This window comes from Colias eurytheme, chromosome 7 (genome assembly GCF_061535395.1).
Source record: "Colias eurytheme isolate Ceu_HAF_F1 chromosome 7, ilColEury1 Martin Lab GWU primary, whole genome shotgun sequence".
In the NCBI taxonomy this organism is placed as follows: Eukaryota; Metazoa; Arthropoda; class Insecta; order Lepidoptera; family Pieridae; genus Colias; species Colias eurytheme.
Window position 1 is genome coordinate 8,539,691 of NC_142986.1, and position 23,188 is coordinate 8,562,878.

At 33.9% G+C, this 23,188-nt stretch overlaps 1 protein-coding gene across 1 annotated transcript in view; it reads right to left on the reverse strand.

Annotated features, from left to right (window-relative positions):
- Nucleotides 1-571: 571 nt before the first annotated feature.
- The window catches only part of PCB (Pyruvate carboxylase), a 31,732-nt gene continuing 9,115 nt past the window's right edge, over nucleotides 572-23,188 (reverse strand). The window contains exons 2-25 of the mRNA XM_090103582.1: nucleotides 19,327-19,571; nucleotides 18,880-19,028; nucleotides 18,244-18,384; nucleotides 18,011-18,126; nucleotides 17,719-17,813; nucleotides 17,280-17,448; nucleotides 16,926-17,032; nucleotides 13,412-13,536; nucleotides 12,739-12,948; nucleotides 12,313-12,403; nucleotides 11,731-11,866; nucleotides 10,245-10,427; nucleotides 8,725-8,775; nucleotides 7,872-8,121; nucleotides 7,293-7,440; nucleotides 6,781-7,040; nucleotides 5,956-6,170; nucleotides 4,919-5,129; nucleotides 4,314-4,520; nucleotides 3,826-3,934; nucleotides 3,134-3,259; nucleotides 2,595-2,756; nucleotides 2,036-2,111; nucleotides 572-1,635 (exon numbers count right to left, since the gene is read on the reverse strand). Of these exons, the coding sequence (XP_089959708.1) occupies nucleotides 1,460-1,635; nucleotides 2,036-2,111; nucleotides 2,595-2,756; nucleotides 3,134-3,259; nucleotides 3,826-3,934; nucleotides 4,314-4,520; nucleotides 4,919-5,129; nucleotides 5,956-6,170; nucleotides 6,781-7,040; nucleotides 7,293-7,440; nucleotides 7,872-8,121; nucleotides 8,725-8,775; nucleotides 10,245-10,427; nucleotides 11,731-11,866; nucleotides 12,313-12,403; nucleotides 12,739-12,948; nucleotides 13,412-13,536; nucleotides 16,926-17,032; nucleotides 17,280-17,448; nucleotides 17,719-17,813; nucleotides 18,011-18,126; nucleotides 18,244-18,384; nucleotides 18,880-19,028; nucleotides 19,327-19,416 (3,603 nt within the window). The 5' untranslated portion in view covers nucleotides 19,417-19,571 and the 3' untranslated portion in view covers nucleotides 572-1,459. The remainder of the gene's footprint in view (nucleotides 1,636-2,035; nucleotides 2,112-2,594; nucleotides 2,757-3,133; nucleotides 3,260-3,825; nucleotides 3,935-4,313; nucleotides 4,521-4,918; nucleotides 5,130-5,955; nucleotides 6,171-6,780; nucleotides 7,041-7,292; nucleotides 7,441-7,871; nucleotides 8,122-8,724; nucleotides 8,776-10,244; nucleotides 10,428-11,730; nucleotides 11,867-12,312; nucleotides 12,404-12,738; nucleotides 12,949-13,411; nucleotides 13,537-16,925; nucleotides 17,033-17,279; nucleotides 17,449-17,718; nucleotides 17,814-18,010; nucleotides 18,127-18,243; nucleotides 18,385-18,879; nucleotides 19,029-19,326; nucleotides 19,572-23,188) is intronic.

A 23,188-nucleotide genomic window follows, 5' to 3' on the forward strand; every position in this document is an offset into this window, starting at 1 on the left:
CATTTGGAGCAATCTACACATCCTTGGCACGTATACGAAATATTTTTTGCATTTTCAAGCTTAGTTTTCAAAATAAAGGTTTCAGCCCAGATTTCAGTTAACGTAAGGTATTCAGTATTTCATTATGTTATTATGAGTTCAATGAACAGTAATTTCTTACAGCCTTGCATTTCCTAGTTTATGTACAATGTACATGAAAATGTCCGTTTTATTAACGTGCCCTCTTCACAATGGACAGTGTTGATTAAACAATAGATAGGTAATTGATGTTTGGTGCCATTACGGCGATCATGAATAATCTACAATGACGGAAGATTATACACATTTTAGGCTTGCTACTCTCGCAATTTGTTATGTATTAAAGAATGTTAATGGCTGGAGGTACATAACAACAAAAGAATAGAAGAAATTCAAATGCTAAGGTGGAATCATGAGTGGCCTAGCTCAGCGGCCTAAATCGTAACCAAGATTAGGACAACGAGGCGGGTTTGAGCCACGCCTCATAAATAATAATCAAATATAAGCTAATCAGAATTTAATCAAATAGAAGTATTCAGAATAAAACACAATATTTTAATACACATTTATTCTCAAATAAATTGCAAAATTAACAAATAAAAATCATAACAGTGAGCACCATTACATATCTAATCGTTTGACGATATAAAAATAACAAAAACTGGCAACATCAGACTTTCCTTGTGATTTTTCAAATGTCTTTAAGAAATTGTGGAATGACATTACATCTCTACTACTTATGGCAATATCATGAATATTTTTATTATTTAATTAAACATCTAAATAAAATAAAACTTATAACAAATTTATATTTTTGTACTATGTTGATTAAGTCGCACGACTGTTACATAGTTTTTTATCACATTATAAAATTTCCAAAGTATGTCAACCTACCCTCATCATTCCATAAAATACAATCATGCTTTAAAATATTAAGTAAATAACATAAAGCTAACTTTAAATAACAAAGGAAGCCCGCAACAATGAAATACACAATAAATATTAAAAATCATAATATAAGCATATAAAGCTGAATAGAAAAGAGTACATTTTGTGCCTACATCTATTAAATATTATAACAAAAATATCCCGCGGTATTGCACATCGTATAAACAACAAAAACAAACAAAGACAGCCTTGAGATAATTATAACGGTCTATCTCTATATAATTTTGATTTATATATTCTATTAATATAATTATATTGACAGATTCATAATTTCATTAAATTTTTATCTAAATAATTTGCATACAACTTGATAATCCTTAAAACAAAACATTTACATACATATTCGTTTAATTTCAAATCACGACATAAATTTAAACTAAAACCGTTCATCGAACCACAGATAATCTATAACTGTGACAAACGTCAAATTTGACAGATGTCTCCGACCACAGATTATATGTGACATAGACAAACGTCAAATTTGACAGTTCATTTATTCCTCAATGGTACAGATAAGGTCATCTCCCTCCAATTTCTGTCCGTTTGTAATGGCGACGGTTTTCACTGTACCGGCTTGAGGAGCTTGTACTATCATTTCCATTTTCATAGCCGATAAGACTGCGATTGGCTGGCCTTTATCTACTTTATCGCCTTCTTTCACTTTGATTGCTGTAAAAATAAGTTTGAGTATAATAAGCTGTTTTTAAACTGAATACATAACCAATGAAATGGTAAATCTTATGTATATTTTAATAATCATTTTAACCTATTGAGCCCCGAACGGCCCGATCGGTCCACGACACAATAGATTTTCTATTGTGTCTGTGATTCCGGGGCCTGAGTTATTAATTTTACTTAACTGTTACTAATCGATACGATTTGAAAGCGATAGTTGTTAATATAATATTAGTATAAAAGAGGTTAATCTCAATATATAGTATCAAGTTAGAGAATTTATTTGAAACTCAATATAGCTTTTTATAAAATCTTTTACTTTTGATTCTTTTCGAGTGAAGAATAATAATCTATGACACTATTTTAGTTGTAAAATTATTAAATCTCAACTTACTTAGTACTGTTCCAGGCATAGGCGCTCCGACTTGACTCTTGTCACCTTTCACCGCTTTAGGATGGATTTTCATGTCCTTTAAAAAAACATGAAACATATTAACAGACTTTGTTTGAAAAACATTACAATTTATTTGTGACCTTTACTCATCGTTCCTACATTTATTTGAATGCACAACATTATAAAGTTTGTTTAGTTATTTGGCTCTATAATACCAGCTTTTATATTCAAAACACTGAATGAAATTATAAAATTTACTCTGTATTTATTTTTTACGAGATTTTAATGGGAATTTTTTTTATGATTTGTTTTTTTTTCAATTTGCCACACATTCACATATTACATCTATCATACATCTAAAAAAAGACGTGTGTCACTCGGGGACTGCCGCGGTAAAGCTATTGCATGCTATGCCTTCAAGCCACACCTCCGCGCCCGTCGGAGTGGGGAGCGTGAGGTTTTTTCGTTACGGAATTTCTCCATTCGGTCCCCGCGCTCAAGGCCCGCGATAGAAGCTATGCAGTAGCTTAAGAAAACCATTTAAAAACTAAGTATTTACCTGGCTAGCCTTCTCATCTCTAATAAACACCGATCGCAATTGACCATTTAGCTCGAAGAACACTTCCCTCTCTCCCGCGGCGGTCATTTCGTCAGAAACTGCGACTGTCCTTATGTCTAGTGTCTTTCCACGCTCGATCTTTACTTCTATCGTATCGCCGACCTGGAATATTCATATTAGAAGTTGTTATTTTGTATATTAATAGATGCTTAGATTGGCGTTGTAAAGTTAAGTAAAATGTTAATTTAATAAGAATATTAAGAATTCTAACAAAAAATCACTTTGTCCAGTAAAAAAGACTTTTTTTATTTAAGATCTGAAAAAACGTAAGGATGTAATAATAAAACCGCAAAATGTATAAATTCACATTTTTGCACTGCTTTTAATTGCATAAAAAGACACTGATCTCTTGTCTTAATAACCATAAATAATAAACGAAGAACGACTGCGGTATGAAATGGTCAGAAAGACACATCAATATATATTTTTGGACAAAAAAAAATGATTTCATTATTTTTTCTATTCTTATAATTTCTTACCGTAGGTCCAACAAGGAAGGTCTTAGTGTCCAGATGTTTGACGGGTCCGTACTTGTCACGAATACGGAAGTAATCGTTCGCAACTTGCGGGTACATGGCCGCCGACATTACGTCTTGGTCGTTTACCTGTAATATTTAGTTTTATACTGTCTTATCACAAAAAAACTTTAGACAGAGGGAACTTTACGGGCGGGTTCTCTTTAATCTGGTTTTGTCGTATTTCACATAGACAACTATAAAGTGACAGATACCTGGTTTAAAGTTAAACTGTGTTAAATTGTTTTGTGGTAAGACCAATTAGCATTCAAATCATTACATAGTATAAAGCAAAGTCTTTCCGCGTCTGTGTCTTCTATGTATGCTTTGATTAAAACTACACAACGGATTTTGATGCAGTTTTTTTCATAGATAGATTAATTCAAGAGGAAAGTTTTAATATATAATTTATTAGGTTTTAGACAAGGCGGACGAAGCCGCGGACGGAAAGGAAATCTGCTTTATAAATGAGAAATTTTTAATAATATAAAAAATTTAAACACGAAGCGGCTTCACAATCACACACACACACATCACAGTCGTGAAGAACAGACAAAATAAATTCATTTTTAAAATACTTCACTGAATATCACCAATGCTATAGATTTTTTTTAGTATTTGCGAGAAAGTTTTTAATATAAAGAGGATAATCTCACATCAGGATATGTTTCTTGGATGTCCTTCTTCAGTTTGTCGAAGTCCAAAGGCGGTAGTTCTTGTCCGGGACGACCCTCTATTCTTGGCATGTCCTTTAGTATTTTAGACCTGGGAAATTAATTAAATATATTAAAACCATATTGTTAGAAGTATAAAGTTTGGTTTGAAATTCTGTCTTAAATTAATGATGACGTTAATAAACCTCAACAATGTTCAACCAAATGGTATATTGAATATAATTCTCGTTCAATTAGTAAGTTTACTGATAAATATAAATTTATCACGCGAGTAATTTTCAGACATTTTAGTATTTTTGTACAAAAAAGCCAATATCAAACTTTATCTAACGGATAACATTTATAAATTAGAAAATAAAATCTAATTCAAATTGCAATCTTACTATATCAGCGTTGACACTATTGTATGTAGTGTATTGTAGGTGTCTATAAAATACATATAAAAGCATTATTTCCAATATTACACATACCTTAAAGGTTCAGGGAAACCACCATACGGTATACCAATAGCCCCCTGGAAGAATTCCACCACAGACTTCGGGAAGGATAATTCTTCTGCTCTAGCGTGAATTTCCTCAGCGGTCAGTTTATTTTGCACCATGAATTGTGCCAAATCTCCTACTACCTTGGATGATGGAGTCACTTTGATTATATCGCCCAGGAGGAGATTGGCTTCCCTGGAAAAAAAACACGTTTAAGTCTAAAATAAATACTCTAAATAAGGAATCTATAATAGTTAGTCTAAAATAGTAAAATAAGGTAGAAGGTTAAGTGCATTTATTAAATGTTCAACTAGAGTTTAATGTCTTTTTAATTTATGATTTATTTATTTTGTAAAAAAGGGACATTGCAATATTTTGTGCTTTAAAACTCAAAAAGCATGTGCAAAATGTATTATTTAATCGAATAGACTTGAGTGCATTTTAAAGCTATTTGCTAAAATATCCAAGGGATCAATAAAATTAAATCATGAGATTCTCAAAGCATCAGTAATGTTAGAAAGAGATCTATCCGCACAGAAATAGCATTATGATCACCTATAGAAGCAGTTAAAACTACCAGAACCTAGTCTTACCTATAAGCCTTCTTAACCTCCTCAAACTGGCTTCCCAGACCCAAAGAAAAGGCCTGGAACTGCAGATTAGTGTACTGTCCTCCGGGGATCTCGTTTATATAAACATCTGCATTGCCGGACTTCATAGTGGCTGTGCATTCAAATGGCCCGTACAGGGTACGAGCTTGTTCCCAGTACGCGGAGTACTCGGATACCGTTTGAAGGGGGATTCCTGGGTAAAATTTTTTTTTTTTTAATATTTAATTGGCAATTAGTAATAATTGGTGTTCTGAGGTGCTATTAAAGTAATAGATTTGTATGTCATCTCTATGTAAAATATTTAATCTTTATTTCCCTTAGTCATGGCATCACGTGTGACTGGACCGATTTTGATGATACGTTTTTTGGTGTGGTTGTTATCTTCAAAAGAAAGATGAAAGGTTTTACTTTGATGAGTTTGACAATTTGCGCGAAGACAGGACAACGCCTGTTGGGTTAGTTAGTTAGCAGCTAGTGAGTATTTGTTGAAGTTGCAGATTTGCTGTGTAGTGTTCACTGTTAGAGCCCATGATATTCTAATTGTAATTTTATAAAATATATCATAGTAGATCTATTTGTTAGTTTGGTTATCTGGAAGAGATGGCTTTGTAGCCATCTGTAGCTATTGTGCAATTTATGTATATTTTATTTAATGTTATTTCTTTATTTTGGTGTGTAAAATGAAGCTTTCATTCATTCATTCATTCTATTTGTCGCGGGATAAACATATGACACGTAGATACTCCTCCACGCGCGAGTGGTCTTCACACACGCGGCCTCCGTTAGGAGGCTGCGTGGGGGATGCTGTTCAGGACGATTCGTCCTCTGCAGCAGGTTGCTGGCGCCGCTCGCTAATACGGGCGGGTTACTGGGAGGACGAATCGCCCTGTTTAGGAATTTGAGAATTTGAATTTTTAATTTGGGGCACAGTATAGGAGACTGTGCCCGACTTTATACTCCTCCACAAGTTCTGGTCGGCCATTTAAACTGTCCAGCACCACCTTCTCATCAGCACTCACCAGTATCCAGGCTGGTGGTCTGCAGGGCCGCAACCAGCGCCCCCATGCTGGGCTGGCTGGTGAGCCCCGACATGGAGTCCACGGCCACGTCCACGGCATCAGCGCCGGCTTCAGCACACGCCAACATGGCCGCCACGCCTGCGCCTGCTGTGTCGTGCGTGTGCACGTGGATTGGGATGTCGGGATGGCGGTCACGAATTGCCCCGATTAAAAGCCTGGATAGAAATATTGGCAAAAATTCAAACTTATTTACTAATTACTATGACGCTGAAAACACGGTGGGTTGACCTCTGAGACGAGAACTCAGAAAAAATGAAAATGAAATAATTAATACGTGGATCGTATCGAGGCGACGGTCACGAATCCGATTAGAAGCCTGGTAGATTGAAATATTGGAAAAGATCAAAAACAGTTTATAGTAATACATCTTCTATCATATTATATTGATAACAACTAAATACGCAATCCTATACAGAAACGAACTTTAAATTTTTCAATGGAATAAGTAATATTTAAAATCGAAATTTAACGTGTTACAACGCTTAGATACATCGAAAAAAATCAAAATCAATGTACAGAATAGCAATAGTAATACATCTTCGATCATTACCTGATACACAATCTCATACAGAAAGGAACTTAAAATTTCCAATGAAATAATTCAAGTCGATTGAAACGAAATTTAAAGCAAAATCAAGCTTTAAGGTGTGTTAAAATAAAAAAAAAACAGCCTAAACTAGCTAATAAATATATACCAAGATAAATTCAACCTTATTCATATGAATTAGAATCGAATTTACAAACGAACAGACTTCAAACACTTACTTGGCAGCCTGTGGTTTTAAAAGCCCAGCCATATCCTTAATACCCAGCACATGAGTACCAGCTTTAACCAGTTCGTCAGCGAGATTCACATAATATTTCAAGTCATATTTAGTTTTTTCAGGGTTGGACACATCTCCAGTATAGGAAATGGCCGCTTCTACTACTCCCCCGGCTTTGCCTGCGGCTTCCATACCGAGTATCAAGTTAGGTAGGTAGTTCAGAGAATCGAACACTCGGAATATGTCCATACCAGATTTCACCTGTTTTTAAAAAGAGAGAACAGATAATTAGGGATATTTTTGGTGAGTAAAGGAATAAAAAGATGAGGTTTATCGTTTTTTAGATGTAGGTATGCAGGTAACCGTATTTAAAAATATGTAACTAGAAATATTAGTGAGACCTTTTTAAAGAGGTTAAGTTTAATTTCCCCAATATCGATCCAAAGGTGCATCTATATTTTTTCCGTCTAGAATTAAAACAATTATAAACAATTAATAATAATAAAGACTCACAGCCATATCACAGAACTTGAAGACCACGTTATCAGGGTAGTTAGTGTATCCGACAGCATTAGCTCCTCGCAACAACATTTGGAACGGAATGTTGGGGATCAAACGCCGCATGTCTTCGAGACGCTCCCACGGACATTCGTGGAGGAACCTAGAATGTTTATTTATTATTTGTTAATTGTACGTTAACAAGGTTGAAATTTGAAAATCTCATTTAATATTTGAAAGTTGCTAGCTAGATATTATTTTCTTTTCCAAGCTTTATAGAATAATCCTGACCCTTCTAAGTCTATTTTGCATCATGGGAAAACAATATTTTACTCAATGAATTACGTAAAAAAAAAGTTTTTACACTTTTTCTTTCCAGCACCAAAATGTTTGCTAATAAAATATACCAAGTGAAACGCTTCCTCTATTCGAGACAATTCGTCATAATATAACTATAATATTGAGATTTAAAAGTAGCATTTCGCAGAGATGCGTTACTTGACACCACTTTAGCGCGTCACAGAATGTTGTATCCAATACCAATAGACCCTTTACCCTTAGAAATAAACATAACAAATACAAAACTACACAAACCTCAAAGCAACATCAAACGTAGCTCCTCCCCAGTTTTCCAAAGCATATAAGTTGCTAAAGTTATGCGCCACATATGGAGATACAGCTAATAGATCGTGTGTACGCACACGAGTAGCAAGTAACGATTGATGAGCGTCACGGAATGTCGTGTCCATTAGTAATAGTCCTTTGTTGTTTCGGACTGCTTTAGCGAATGCCTCTGGACCACCCTCTTGGAGGATTTGCTTGAAGCCCTTTGGCGGTTTGACCACTGTTGGAGTAATAGGATGTAGGTAAGAGAAATGTAAATAGAAGGTAAACTGATTGACCGTGTGTTCTATTAACTTAATTGAAGTTATTTTTGTGTATAATTAAATATATACCTACAATAAGATTTACTGTTACAGAAGCATATTATACTTACATAAATATTTTTTTAAATTTTAAAATAAGTGTGAATGTGGCAATCGTACCACTTAAGCGTACCACTACATACACTTAGATGTGCTGTAACAACCTTTATGAAGATATGTATAGAAATATATTTAAAAAATATATTAATTTCGTTAAAAAAAAAAACTCTTAATATGTGTACATATATACGTTGTTTTGTATATTACAAAATTAATTATTGAATTGAAGAGAAAACTCCTTAAAACAAAATAATGCTCAAAAGGTAAGTAAACTCAACTTTCAATGTGTGGCTTTTCAATATACAACTAATTATACTAGTTAACACATCATTATAACTTTGACTAAAAGTAATGCAGACAAAATTTTGTTAATATTCATAAACTAAAAATTATATTTAATAGAAACGATTATGAATTTACCTTAAAACCCGATATGACAATAAAAACTAAAATGTTCTTACCTGTATTCTCACCAGTCATTTCCTGCGCTTTAATGGCCTCTGGTGAAAGGTCTGAAGGAGGAAAAAAACAATAATGACACAATGTTGTGCGACAATGTTCGTGGTGTGCACTTAAGCGTAAACCCAATGAAATGTTGGTTAAATAAACGAATATTAGTCGAAAATAAACGCAACCCAAAAGGGGGGATTACATGTTATATAGTTGGTACAGAGTATAAAATATCCGGTAGTAATAAGTATTGGCAGAAATAGAAATAAAAATAAACTTGAAATACTAAGAAAATCGAAGGTAACTAAGTCGTGGTCATTAAAGCGGCTCGACGGAACACAGTGGGGTTTTAGTCGGTAAGAATCCGACATTGCCTACGGCTCCTTCCCCGGGGGCCGTGGGTATCTATGCAAGATTTCCCCACTTTAAAAAAAAGGTAACTGAGTCGTTCTATGATATGAATTAATTCATTAAATAAACAAAAAATCTAATTTCTTCTTAAACATTTTATACTCTGTAACAAATGCTTAAAAATAAAAGAACTAACTAACAGCTCAAGCCAATAAAAAGGCGGTACAGACGCAAATAATGATTACTTGTGCGATAGGGCGTGGTCAGGAAACATCGAGAGAGTTTAAGCGACATCTATATACTGTTTGAACCTACCGTACCCAGAGCGGGCTGTAATTTGTAAATAAACTGTGTTATTAATAGTTATTTATTTGGTCTTGACCACCGAGCGGCCCGATCGGGCCACGACACCATAGATTTTCTATTGTGTCTGTGATTCCAGGGGCTGAGGGATTAAGTGGATAAATACAATTCCAAACTAAAATTATAAAAAGACAAATTTAAATTAACAGAAATTTAATGTTCTATTCCAACTGAATTAATACCGCACACCACAGTTTATAATTAAATTTTCAGATCTCCCAGACATCAAAAACATTTTACCAGTATTATGCTCGTGATTTGCCCTTATTATTGGTCTGGCTGAGTAAATATGTAGAATGTACATTATGGTTATAAAGTAACACAATTTAAATATTACAAACGAAAAGCGACCTTATAATCCTGCCATAAAGACATTGGCTATTACAATCCTATTTTTTCACTTTTGTTACTAACACCATACAATTAAGATTGACATTCGTCATTAAATTGTTATTCCGCCCACACATAAAACACAAGGTACAAACGAAAAGCGACTTTATCACCCTGCTATAAAGTATAATTCCACTCACCCAAAGTTACCCTGAGCTATATACGGTTTGACACACCATTATATTCCTATTCTTTGAGTTATAGTAAGCTACCCACACATCACACACAAGTTACAAAACGAAAAGCGACCTTATCACCCTGTAATAGAGTACAATTTGAACGGACTTAAAGGTACCGAACGTACATACGATTTGGCACAGTATTACATTCCTATTTTTTCACTTTTGTTAAACTACCGACACAAAACACACGAGTTACAAACGAAAAGCGACCTTATCACCCTGTAATAGAGTACAATTCAACTCACCCAAAGGTACCGGGGGTATATACGGTTTGACGCTAGATGGCGGTATATCTGTTGCTAAGGGCGTGGCCGGTCCATTAACAAGTACATAGCCGAGGTAGTTGAGAATCTTTTGTGCTCTGTTTTGAGAGGCTTTGAACATGAATAGCTGTGGGTTTTCGTCGATGAAGTATGTGTCTACCGCACCTGGAAGTATAAATAAAAATTAATTAGTATGTAGCCATTCATATACATATATGGAAGATAAAAACCCATGGAGGGTTGTCGCGTAAAAACCACAGGACAGTTCTTTGGAATATTATTATGATAATATACAGTTACATATTTTGTAAAATTAAATTGTAATACTGAAATGATTTAAAAGTGCAACTATGGAGTTTCTTGCCGGTTCTTCTCCATAGATACTGCTTTCCAAATCGGTGGTATATGGTAAAAATATGTATTGACGTTTTAAAAGTGCTTCTCGAAGAAGTCTAATTGTATAAATAAATGTTTGAGTTTGAGTTTATATTTCAATTGCAGGAAACTTTTTTTGTTTATTTCATTCTTATGACAAAAAGCTTGAGAGTATACTCAAAATACTATTTCAATTAACTATGTGAAATTAAATGTATAAGCTATAACTAAATGGTGGGAGGCTAGTACATGATTTTAAGAGGATAAATAAATTTAGTTTTTGAAGTAAGCGCGATTGTTTATAGCAGTGATAGTGAAAAAGGTGTTTTAATTCATACAGGAAAAAGAGCAGCAAGTATACAGAGCACACGTGTCAGTAATGAAACTTCTTTGGCAAGATTCTAAGACACCAAAACCTTACTCCTTGATGTGACGGTATTGCCATGACGCGACCTTGAAATTTTACTTTCAACGAGCATACTTTCACTTCAACATTAGCTCACAGATTTCGTTTTCAAGGTATTAGTTAGTTCTTTAAAGAAACGAATCTTCAATGGCGGCGCTTATCATTCCCTCTCGCTCACACACGGCTGTACGGTATGCAAAAAAAAAAAATGGAAAAATAAAATCACTAAAATGTATTTGATTTTCCCTATAATAGTTTTTATCATAAATTTACAATGACGATTATGCATTTGCGAAAGTAAATAATGTTGTATTGGAATTTGACAAAATATGTTCTTTGGGAAAAGTTGTTCAGTTTTATGGGCTTATTACAAGTATTATGGGGATTTTATTACATTCTGTATACGTAAATATGATAATTCATATAAATACACAAATACAATAACAAAAAAGTTTGTCAACAAACAATTTGAAATAATTAATAAAATAATTATCAATTTACGTTATTTTTATTTTCTTTTTTGATGATCCTACCATCTGTCAAAGTCAGCTTTGGCCGCCATTGAAGATTCGTTTCTTTATTGAACTGACTAATATATCAATACGTAAAGTGACTTTCTAGTCAATGAAAATAAAATGATAAACCTTTAGTCAATGAAAAGGATAACAAATAGTATACTTGACTTACCATTAAGGAATTTCTGATTCTCCAATACATTGAGTAAGAACGGGATATTGGTTTTAACACCACGAATACGGAATTCGCGCAACGCTCTGTTCATTTTGGCCGCTGATGATGCTAAATCTTGTGCGTGTGATATAACCTAAAATGGATACAAATAAAGTATGAAATTGTATATTTCACAGTAGGTCATATTTAGAAAATATTTTATGGTGTACTAGAGGTCCGCCCCGGCTTCGCCCGTGGTACATATTTCGCAATAAAAGGTAGCCTATGTCCTTTCTCGGGTATCAAAATATCTCCATACCAAATTTCATGCAAATTGGTTCAGTAGTTTAGGCGTGATTGAGTAACAGACAGACAGACAGAGTTACTTTCACATTTATAATATTAAGTATGGATTAACATTATAGCAGTATTATTAGGAATTGTTGCAGTATGGCAATGAGTCGATATTCGTTGCGTTTTTTTTTTAAGAAAAATTGTTTAACTTAATTCATGCAGTTATTGAAAATTTATTAAAATGCTAAGTTTAAGTAAAATTTTATATGTATCGATTTTGAATTATGAAAACAATTTTATTTTTACCTTAACGAGTAGCGAATCATAGTATGGAGAAATGATGGCCCCGGCGTATGTCGAAGCGGAGTCTAGACGGATACCCATACCTTCACCAGATCTGAAAATTAATCAAACATTATTAAAAAACAACACACATAACTACATTTTCTAAACCTAAAGGTAGTAAAAAAAATTTTTGGTGGATATTATTAAATCTAAATAACTTTTTAGGCGAGTCGTACGGGTTTAAAGGTTCCACGCTCAAATAGCGTTCTATCACAGACTAATAATAATATACTACGTATACAAGTTCTATGTTTCTGTTATCTATCCTTGAAAAATGTTTAAGGGTTGGCAACAGACACATATTCACCAGCTTTTTGTTTTTGAAAAGGCGTATTTTTACACTCAAATGTTACATTTCGTGTACTGTAAAAAATATTTTTATATTACCTGAATACTTCAATCCTGCCAGTGCTAGGCTGGAAGTTATTAGCGGGATCTTCAGTGGTAACCCTGCACTGTATCGCGTATCCATCAGCCCTAATCTGGTCTTGTGTCAGCCCTAGCTCTGGTAGGGTCATGCCTTCCGCTATACGGATCTGCGATTGGACTAAATCGATACCAGTCACTTCTTCTGTTATTGTGTGCTCTACTTGTAATCTGGGAAGAGAAAGTAGAGTTAGAAGAGAAAAAATTGTGTTATTTTTTTAATTTTGGAATCATCAAATACTTTGGTGTCATCAAATACTGATTTCAATTGATCACATGTGAGAATTAAACACTAGTTAAGCATCTAAAATGAGGAAATTATATTGGTTAGAGTTTCAAATAAAATTAATTAAACAACTGACATGTAATAACAAGAAAAAAGTAATGTCGGCCTTAACTTAATATATATAGTATAGTAGACATATAGTAAACTTTAATGACACTCTTACCTAAGCATTTTTTTTAATAATAGATCTTTTAATTTTAAATTTCTATTCATATCGTGAACTAAAGCTAGGAGATAAACTAAGGCTATATAACTAAGGCTATACTAAGAGCTATATTACTAAGGCTATACTACTACTAAAAAAAAAACTAAAGAAAGTACTACAAATCTTGCCAAGCAAATACGAACCTTGCGTTCACTTCAATAAAGTAGAAATTGCCCTTATCGTCCAACAAGAACTCGACAGTTCCCGCGTTTTCGTAGCCCACGTGGCGAGCCAAGTGGGTAGCACAATCAACCATGCGTTGGCGTATCTATAAATTATGATAATTTTTTTTAATATAATGTCACAGAATACATAATAGTAGCTAAACGCTACAGAACGGACACTCTCCGCCTCCCGCTAAAATTAAACAATTACGAGGGCGATTCAATAAATACTTAGCCTACAAAAAGTATACGAAAATTTTGAAATAGTGGCAATTTATTTTTCAACATAGTCTCCTTTTAGTTCGATACACTTAGCCCAGCGATGCTCCAACTTTTTAACCCGTCCGAAAAATAGGTTTTCTCAAACTCTGCAAAATAGGCCTCCGTGGCAGCGATAACCTCCTCATTTGATCCATATCTATTCCCGGCGAGGGATTTTTTTAGATTAAGATACAGAAAGAAGTCACCAGGGGCCAAATCTGGAGAATTAGGTGGATGAGGCAGCAATTCGTAGCGTTATTCGACCAATTTGGCAATGGCAACGGCAGACGTTCGGATCGGTGCGTTGTCGTGGTGAAACAGCACCTTTTTCTTAGCTAGATGGGGGTCGTTTTTTCTTTAATTCGGCGTCGAAACGGCCTAATAAATCGGCATAGTAAAGCCCTGTAATTGGTTTACCCTTCTCGAGGTAATCGATGTAGACAACTCCTTGTGAATCCCAGAAAACGGTGGCCATAACTTTTCCAGCCGATTTTACAGTTTTCGCCTTCTTTGGAGCACGTTCCCCGGTCTGGATCCATTGTTTTGATTGCTCCTTGGTCTCTGGTGAGTACCAGTGAATCCAGGTTTCATCGACGGTCACAAAACGACTAAAAACTCCCCTGGATTCCACATAAACAGCGCCTAACACGCCTCCGATGTGGACTCACGGTTGCGCTTGTTTTCCGGTGTGAGTAAATGCGGCACCCATCGCGCCGACAGCTTTCTCATGCTGAGTTCCTCGTGAAGAATATGATGCACTGTTCCTTCTGAAATGCCTACAGTCTCAGCTAGCTCCCGAACCTTCAATCGGCGATCTGTCAATACGAGATCATGGATTTTTTTAATGTTTTCCTCCGTAGCAGCTGTTTTTGGTGCACCTGGACGTGGTTCATCAAAAACCGACGTACGGCCACGTGCAAACTCGTTGAACCAATTCTTGACAGTGGCTATCGATGGAGAAGAGTCACCGTACACAGCATCCAAGCGGTCTTTGATTTCGATGCGCTCTTTCCCGTCCAAAAATAGGAATCGAATCACCGAACGATATTGCTCTTTTTCCATTTTTGTAACACCGATCGACACGTTCGCTTCCATAGGTTGTCAAATTAAAACAAATGAAGGGATTGGTATGGAAATTAAAAAAAATAATTAAAAAAGAATGAGCTACACTGTGGTATGGTGGTAAACCTATTTTAAAACAATAGCGCCCTCTGGCGATGAGGCTAGGTACTTATTGAATGCACCAGGTACCTCACCAAGCACGATCAGTCTAAAAATGGTCCATATTTTTCTACAGGGAGGATAGTCGATACGCAACGAAGATTGACAACATTAATCAAATTAACTTAAAGTAATAATTTTATTATTTTGGATTTGTGATTATCGTTTTTCGTAGAAAATGGCTGTATTATATATTACTAGATTTCCGCCCGCGGCTTCGCCCGCGTTTTCAAAGGAAAACCCGCATAGTTCCCGTTCCCGTGGGATTTCCGGGATAAAACCTATCCTATGTGTTAATCCAAGTTACCCTCTATATGTGTGCTAAATTTCATTGTAATCGGTTCAGTAGTTTTTACGTGAAAGAGTAACAAACATCCATACATCCATAAATCCTTACAAACTTTCGCCTTTATAATAGTATTAAGATTAGGGAATGCAAATCCGTTTACTTTACAAAATCCGGATTTTGAAAAACGGATTTATACAATAATCCGGAGAATCCGGATTTAGCGGATTTTGAAAGAAAAATTAGACTTTTCCGTTTGAAACGTTTATTATTATGTAAAATCAATAAAAAACATGAATCTTAGTTAAATCAAATGTATTTATATTTTTCAATACCTAGAAATTAACTAGACAAACTCTAAAATTCTAATAAAATAAAAACTTTTACACTTTGGTAAAGAAAAAACATAAAGCAGACTCCTTGTCACATCCATCAGACATAAACATTATAACAAAACATTTAATATTTTCTTAGATAATAGAAACAACATAAATTGCAAACAGAGTTTTCATCATATACAAACATATTAAAATGAAACAGCTTCAATTTTCTAAATCAGTAAGCAAAATCCTATTTTGCTTTTTCATTCTTTATTAGTAATGATGACAGTCTTTCCATCAGAGTTCTCATTTTTATCAAAATCAGTAATAACAAAATTCAAATTTTCATGAACACAACTACACACAAAGTATAACTTCAATAAACAAGATTCTACAAAGTTAAAAAAAAATACTTATTAATCATAGCTAAAATAAAACATTATATGTAAATGGAAGCTACTCCATTACTTAGCCTGTCTTCACTCGAATACTCGAAGCTGCGTAAGCTGAAATACGTTCCAGTCGACGCTTCGAATGGTGATAATTGATAAATTGTTGTAAACTAAAGTCAACAGTAATGCAATGTGATAATATCTAAATTCAAACGTATTATTTCTAGGCCCGCTTCGCGACGTGTCGCGATTCGCGCCAAATTCGACTGCTTGCGCAGGAACGGGATGCACTTACAGTGCCATCTATCGTCTAACGCAAGAAACATTAGAACCTATAAATATTGTAATACTGTGCTAATATGTTCGAAATATCCGGATTCCATTCTTTAAATCCGGATTTAAAAGCCTATTTAAATTCGAGCAAAATCCGGATTTATCGGATTTCGGGTAATCCGGATTGCATTCCCTAATTAAGATGCTGTTTACGGATGTTTTTCATCAGAAAAACGCGAATTTTTTTTTACGCTTTTCAAAAATGTGCCAACCATAAAGCGTTAACACACACATTTGCAGTCTTTACAGTGTAACTGTCAAAACGATAATTTTGTATGGAGTGTCCGGGGTGTTATAATGCTTTTCCGTAATTAAATGTCACAATACTGCTAATTTTGTTCACAAAAAAATATTCCTCTTCTAAATACCACAATGGTCACAATACTGATAATTTTATTCACAATATATTTTTTCATTTTTTTTCCTTAATATTGAGATGTGATTATTAATTAAAAAAAAATCTTAATAACCATTTGAATAATTACTGATAATAAAGTCAAATTTCAGGGTGTTTCTATATCGATTTTCTACTTTTGATATAGATAGGTAATATTTATCTACAGAAATAAAGAATAAAAATGGTATTGATTATGAATATGTCTTATTCCTTTTTACAAATATTTTTTTAACAAGTTTAGTTGATAAATATTTTGAACATTATGGTTATTATTTATTCATACCTCTGGGTCCAATCCAGGCGCAGGCGCAATTTCCACAACCTTTTGGTGCCGTCTTTGCACTGAACAATCTCGCTCGTACAAATGTACCACATTGCCAGCCTTGTCACCTATAATTAAAAATGAATAATTATTCTCACATATAGTACAAAAGAAATAAACACTGAAATTAACTCATTATTACGTGAAAGTACCGTTCTATTTCAATAGCATTGCTCATTACAAAACTCTGCCCTATACATACATACGTAGGCAGAGTTTTGTTTCGAAAAAAAATTGTGCGTAATTGTCTTTGAACAATATAGCTTTTTGACTCATTTTGCGAACTACCCGCATTCCGTTCACAAAAAAACTTACCCAACAATTGCACTTCAATATGTCTAGGCCGTTCAATAAACCGCTCTATGAACATAGATCCGTTCCCGAAAGCACCCAGCGCCTCAGACGACGCGCGTTCGAATGACGACGCAACTTCGCTCATTTCGCGAACTACCCGCATTCCACGACCACCACCGCCGTATGCGGCCTGTAATAAATAGTATAGAAATAAATTAAACACCGATCGGAGTGAAACTTTAGTATCCAAGATTAATTTTGAAATTTCTATCAGTAAGTAATGAGAACTTATAAAATATTTTCTTACAAAGTGCCGAATGCGGCTGAAGACATTTTCACTTCAAATTGTGTTGTATGTGTATTGTTCTGATAATTTGGTAGAAAAAGGTGTAGTAGTGTGTGTGTTAAGTGGTTGTTGGTTAGCTAGTTCTTAGTATAAGAAATAAATGTGTTAAAATACCTTAAATATAACAGGTAATCCATGTTGTTTGCAGAATTCGAGTGCTTCCTCCTTAGTTGTAATGGGACCATCAGTACCGGGGACAATTGGGACCTCTGAAAATAAGTTATTATCATGTTATGTAGGAAAAAATATAAGAAAATGTAAAAAAAATAGGACATTTTTGCATGGTAGAGTCACAACTGAAAAATAATTACCCTATAATCTACATATTTATTTAATTTATGGTACATTATATAAATAAATATTGTCTAAATGTAAAAAAAACTTGAAAAATAAATATTAAACATACTAGCTTCAATAGCAGCCTGTCTAGCGGCTACTTTATCTCCCATTTGTTGAACAACTTTCGGAGAGGGCCCGATGAATCGTAACCCAGCGTTGAGGATAGCTTGTGCGAAATCTGACCTGAAATATTATTTATTTCAATAAATTATCTAAATTAATATTTGATCAATTGATCTATAAAGCTGTTTTACACATTTGCAGCTGAAATTTATTTCCTAAATAAATAAATTATTTTACCTTTCAGACAGCAACCCATATCCTGGATGAACAGCATCGACGTCGTTTTCCTTTGCGACCCGGATAATCTCCGGAATACTGAGGTAAGCTTCAACTGGTGGCAAACCTTTACCAACTAGGTATGATTCGTCTGCTTTTTGCCTGTCAAATTAAGAGAAATTCAGAGAGAGAACAGTTTAAAGGTTTAAAGAGACAATTTTGTGTTCTTCCCGCATTGTTTTTAATTACGATGTGAAAAATATTTCATGAAAAAACAATATTTTCTAATAACTTTTGTATGAAATGAAATATTTAATGACAAAGCCCTTTTCGTTTTATTGGATATTACACATCCACATTATTAAGTGGAATTAGCACGACAAGATGGATTCCTGTGGCTGTATTTCAGTTGGAGACATCCGAAGATAAATATTTTTAACATTTAACTAGTTTAATAGCAATCAATGAGATTTTTTAAGGAATAGTAAAAATTGGGGTGACCAATCGGTGTCACATAAAACCGAAAAACTAGAAGTTCGTTTGGCTTGGCAAAAAGACGCGACTTCAAATCCCGCCGTGTGATCGTATTTTTTAAATATTTTTGTCAAAGTATAAAACACACAATGAAACAAACTTTTACACATAATTTTTAATTACCTGTGCATTTGCAGCTTATCCTGCTCACTGTATATAGCCACGGATCGGATCCCCAACTCAGTACAAGCTCTGAACACACGGATGGCTATCTCCCCCCTGTTCGCCACCAGGACGCTTCTGATCGGTTTGTACTCTACATTTTTTGTATCCTGTAAATAATTGTTAAATTAATATGGATTATGTACAACATGAAGGATTAAGGAACTATATTTTAAAAGTACTAAGTAGTTCTAGAATCGGTGTAGAGATCAATTTCTTCAAGCAAATGAAATCAGGTATCATATCTTATGGTATGGTATATTCAGTATCAGCATTTATAAATAATAATGGACAGTGGAGTGGAGATTTTCATTTTTCATTTCCTTCAAAATCATGATGATCATTCTTTCTTTTCATTATGTTCACGGTTCTATATTAATTAATGAAATAGATAAAAAAAATACGTACTGTGGTGGCCGTCCTGTGACGCGATGCACTCCATGCTTGAAACTGTGTAGCGGAGGCTCTTAGAGCGAATCTCGCTTTTAAAATCTGCATTGTGCTTACAAAATAACAATAAAATTAACAAGAAATTATAAGTACAAGTGTTAAATTAGACGGATAGTTACTATTTATAATTTATTTCATCTTTAAATGAATTATTAAATTGACTAGATTCTAGTTTCGTTTGCTTGCGCGTCGGTCGATTAAATCTGAAACAATAGATTTTTTTTTTATTAATTATGTTATAAAAAAATATGAAATTTATGCATGAGTTAGAAAATAATACAGCAATCTTCTTTTAAGACCGAATAATATCGGGACAAAACATTATTAAATTCAAGATAACAAAAGCTATTTTTAAAATTAGTTCTTTTCAATGTAAGAACTATGTTGTTTACCATCATTCTATTTTGAACTTTGTTCGATTTCTTTAGTACAGCGATGTTAAATAACGATATACTTTAAACAAACAAATTTTATCTTGTTTGCCTTGTTATAACGCGTTATCCAAACAAATAAATATTTTATTAAATTATTTGATAGTTTCATTTGTTTAATAGATAAATAATACAAAGGAAATACAGACTGTAAGTGTAAACACCGTTATCCTTGAAACCAGTGGTTTGGTTTCACATAAAGAACGAAAATCAATGAAAAAAACAGTAGTAAATGGTAAAACTATGTTATAACGATTCAAAAGTGCTTCAAGAGGAAGAATGTGTAAATAAATGTTTGAGTTTGAGTTTGTGTGGACGGTGTGGGAGGGGTGTCCAATCAAGCGCCGTTTCCCGCGATCCGTCTACTCTGCCCCCTACAAGGGCAATAATTTTGAGGAAAAATTGAGACTTCTATTTTTTTTTTCATGAATAATAATTTATAAACTATCTTACCATCACTTCTAATAGATAAACTAACAATTAATTATTAAATGCCCTTAAGAAGTTCGCGTTCCTGTGACTTATCTAAATCTAGACCAATTCTTGCCTATGTGTTATTATTAATTTAGATTAAACGTAAAGTCAAGGCAGAGTTACTAGATTATTACGTCAAGGTTCTAATAGTGTTAATTAGCAATAGATAAGTAATCACGACTACACTATAAAACACATAAATTTTAATACATTTTATGAATCCACCGTAGACTTTAGACTGCAATTTTCAATCCGAATAACAACGATTATATCCTTAAATTATATCTATCAAAATATAACATAGATTGTCCATTGTTTTCCTTATTTGTTAATTGTATTATCAAAATACAAATAATATTATTTAACAACTAGCGGTCCGCCCCGGCTTCGCCCGTGGTACATATTTACGTTTTCTCTGCATAAGAACCATCCTCGTACTTCAAGGAATATAATAAAAAAAGAATTAACGAAATCGGTTCAGCCGTTCTCGAGTTATGCGCTTACCAACACATTTTGCGATTCATTTTTATATATAAGAAAGAAGATAGATCTATATAGCCCGTTTTCCTTGGTCACGGCATCGGCATCGGCACGCGTGAACGGGTGGACCGATTTCGATAATTGTTTTTTAATTATATTCCTTGAAGTACGAGGATGGTTCTTATGTAGAGAAAACGTAAATATGTACCACGGGCGAAGCCGGGGCGGACCGCTAGTTAATTTATAAAATTTGTATTCACTTACAGATTTTAATTAATTCATATTTGTGATTAGATACATTGCAAATGAATAAAAGGTACCTATTTGAATTTTTGTTTGGATTGAAATTTATAATTTTTGAATTTAAGATACTTATTCGTTATGTGATACCTATGCAACTAACTACAATTTTCCGCATCCAACTACACCAGCTAATGGGAAATACCCTGATATACTTATTTTTATATAGGAAAAGTTAACTTTTTAACTTTTGACTTGGTCACGTGAAAAAGGTCTTTAAATCAATAGGACTTATCTTTAAATCCGATTCGAAAATCTTGATCTTAGACGATAGGTATGTGATTTATAGATACAGTTTGAATTGTCCTTCTACTAAAACGTGCTAAAACTTAATTTACGGTCTAATAATTGAATAAAAAAACCGGCCAAGTGCGAGTCGGACTCGCGCACGAAGGGTTCCGTACTATCTAGGTATAATAGAAAATCATTTATTGTACGAGGACCCCCCTTAATATATATATATTTTTTTAATTTCTAGTAAGTATTTGTTGTTACAGCAAATCAAAATTTCAGCTCTCTAGCTATCACGGTTTATGTGATACAGCCTGGAGACAGACAGTCAGACAGTGGCTTAGTCATAGGGTCCCGTTTTACCCTTTGGGTACGGAACCCTAAAAACGTACCTACATTATACAGTAGCAAATCACAAGTGTGACAGGAATAAAAATTATTTACGTAGCGAACTCATTGAGCTAGTTAGTCGGACTGGAGTTTGAATGCAACATGATTTGAACATATTACCGTCAATTACCATATATTACAAACACGTGCCGTGAGATTTTTGTTGATACGCTGTATTTCCTCTTCTATTCATGTGCAAATTTGTTACTTTAGCTTTATAGGTATTTTTATTTATAGTTTACCTACGCGGATTCATATTGACGATTTTTGAGGTTTAAAAATACGTTTATTTGTAATCTATCAACATTAAATGTGTCTTAAATATTGTAAGATTCTCAAAAAACGTAGTGTTGACAGATTCTTGGGCCTGCTATGCACACCAAATTTCATGAGAATCGGTCGAGCCATTTTAAAATATAGAATTCCAAAGTTTGAAACGACGTAAGTAGGTACCTACTATTTAATTTTTTTATGTCCAATTCGTACCTACATCTTGTCTTATGTAACCAATTACCATAACATACTTCATATAATCTGTAGAAGTGTAGACTAACACGTACCCCTAGTTACCTACATTCATTACAGAAAAACAAGATTTTTTTTTCACTTTTCCGTTACCGCTGTTATCATTACTACTACGGTACTTTTTGTACAAATGACGACTGTTCTTATCTATTGGTAATGTTCCATGGGGTCAATATAGAAAACAAGTGACCATGAGATATCACACCACGTAAGTATGTTTATCAATTATATGGTTTAATTTCATAAACACAATAATTATTTTCTTTATTAGTTACTATCCAATAAATTTTTATCTTTCTAATACTATCTATTTACTACTACTAATTAATTATAATTTAGCTTAACCTGCTAAAAGTCAAAATTAATTCAGAAATATGTAATTAATATTTTCCATAGGTTTTCCATGGCGTTATACCTAAAGGCACCTAAAAGTTATGAATAAATGTGACTGTTTGATTGAATTTAAATCAAAGTTATTAAATATTGTCTTTTATTGATATACTGTGTAATTGAACTAAATATTTTATACTCTATTGTAAATAAAGATAACAAGCTACTGTTGTGGTTTTATAGCGACAGTTTATGTAACAATTGTGTGGTCAAAGGTAACAATAAAGTTTTTTTAATTCCAATTTCATTATATATAGACAAAAAACCTGGAAGTTATTCAGCTAGGTACTAGGTATCCGCCCGCGGCTTCGCCCACGCAGTCAAAGAAAAACCCGCATAGTTCCCGTTCCCGCGGGATTTCCGGGATTGCGTCATTTTCCCGGGATAAAGAGTAGCCTATGTCCTCTCTCGGGTATCAAAATATCTCCATACCAAATTTCATGAATATTGGTTCTGTAGTTTAGGCGTGATTGAGTAACAGACAGACAGACAGAGTTACTTTCGCATTAATAATATTAGTATGGATTCATATCTTGAAAAGTTGTTTAATAAAAGATTTAACTTAACAAATAATTAAAATTAAAACAAAGACAGTTATA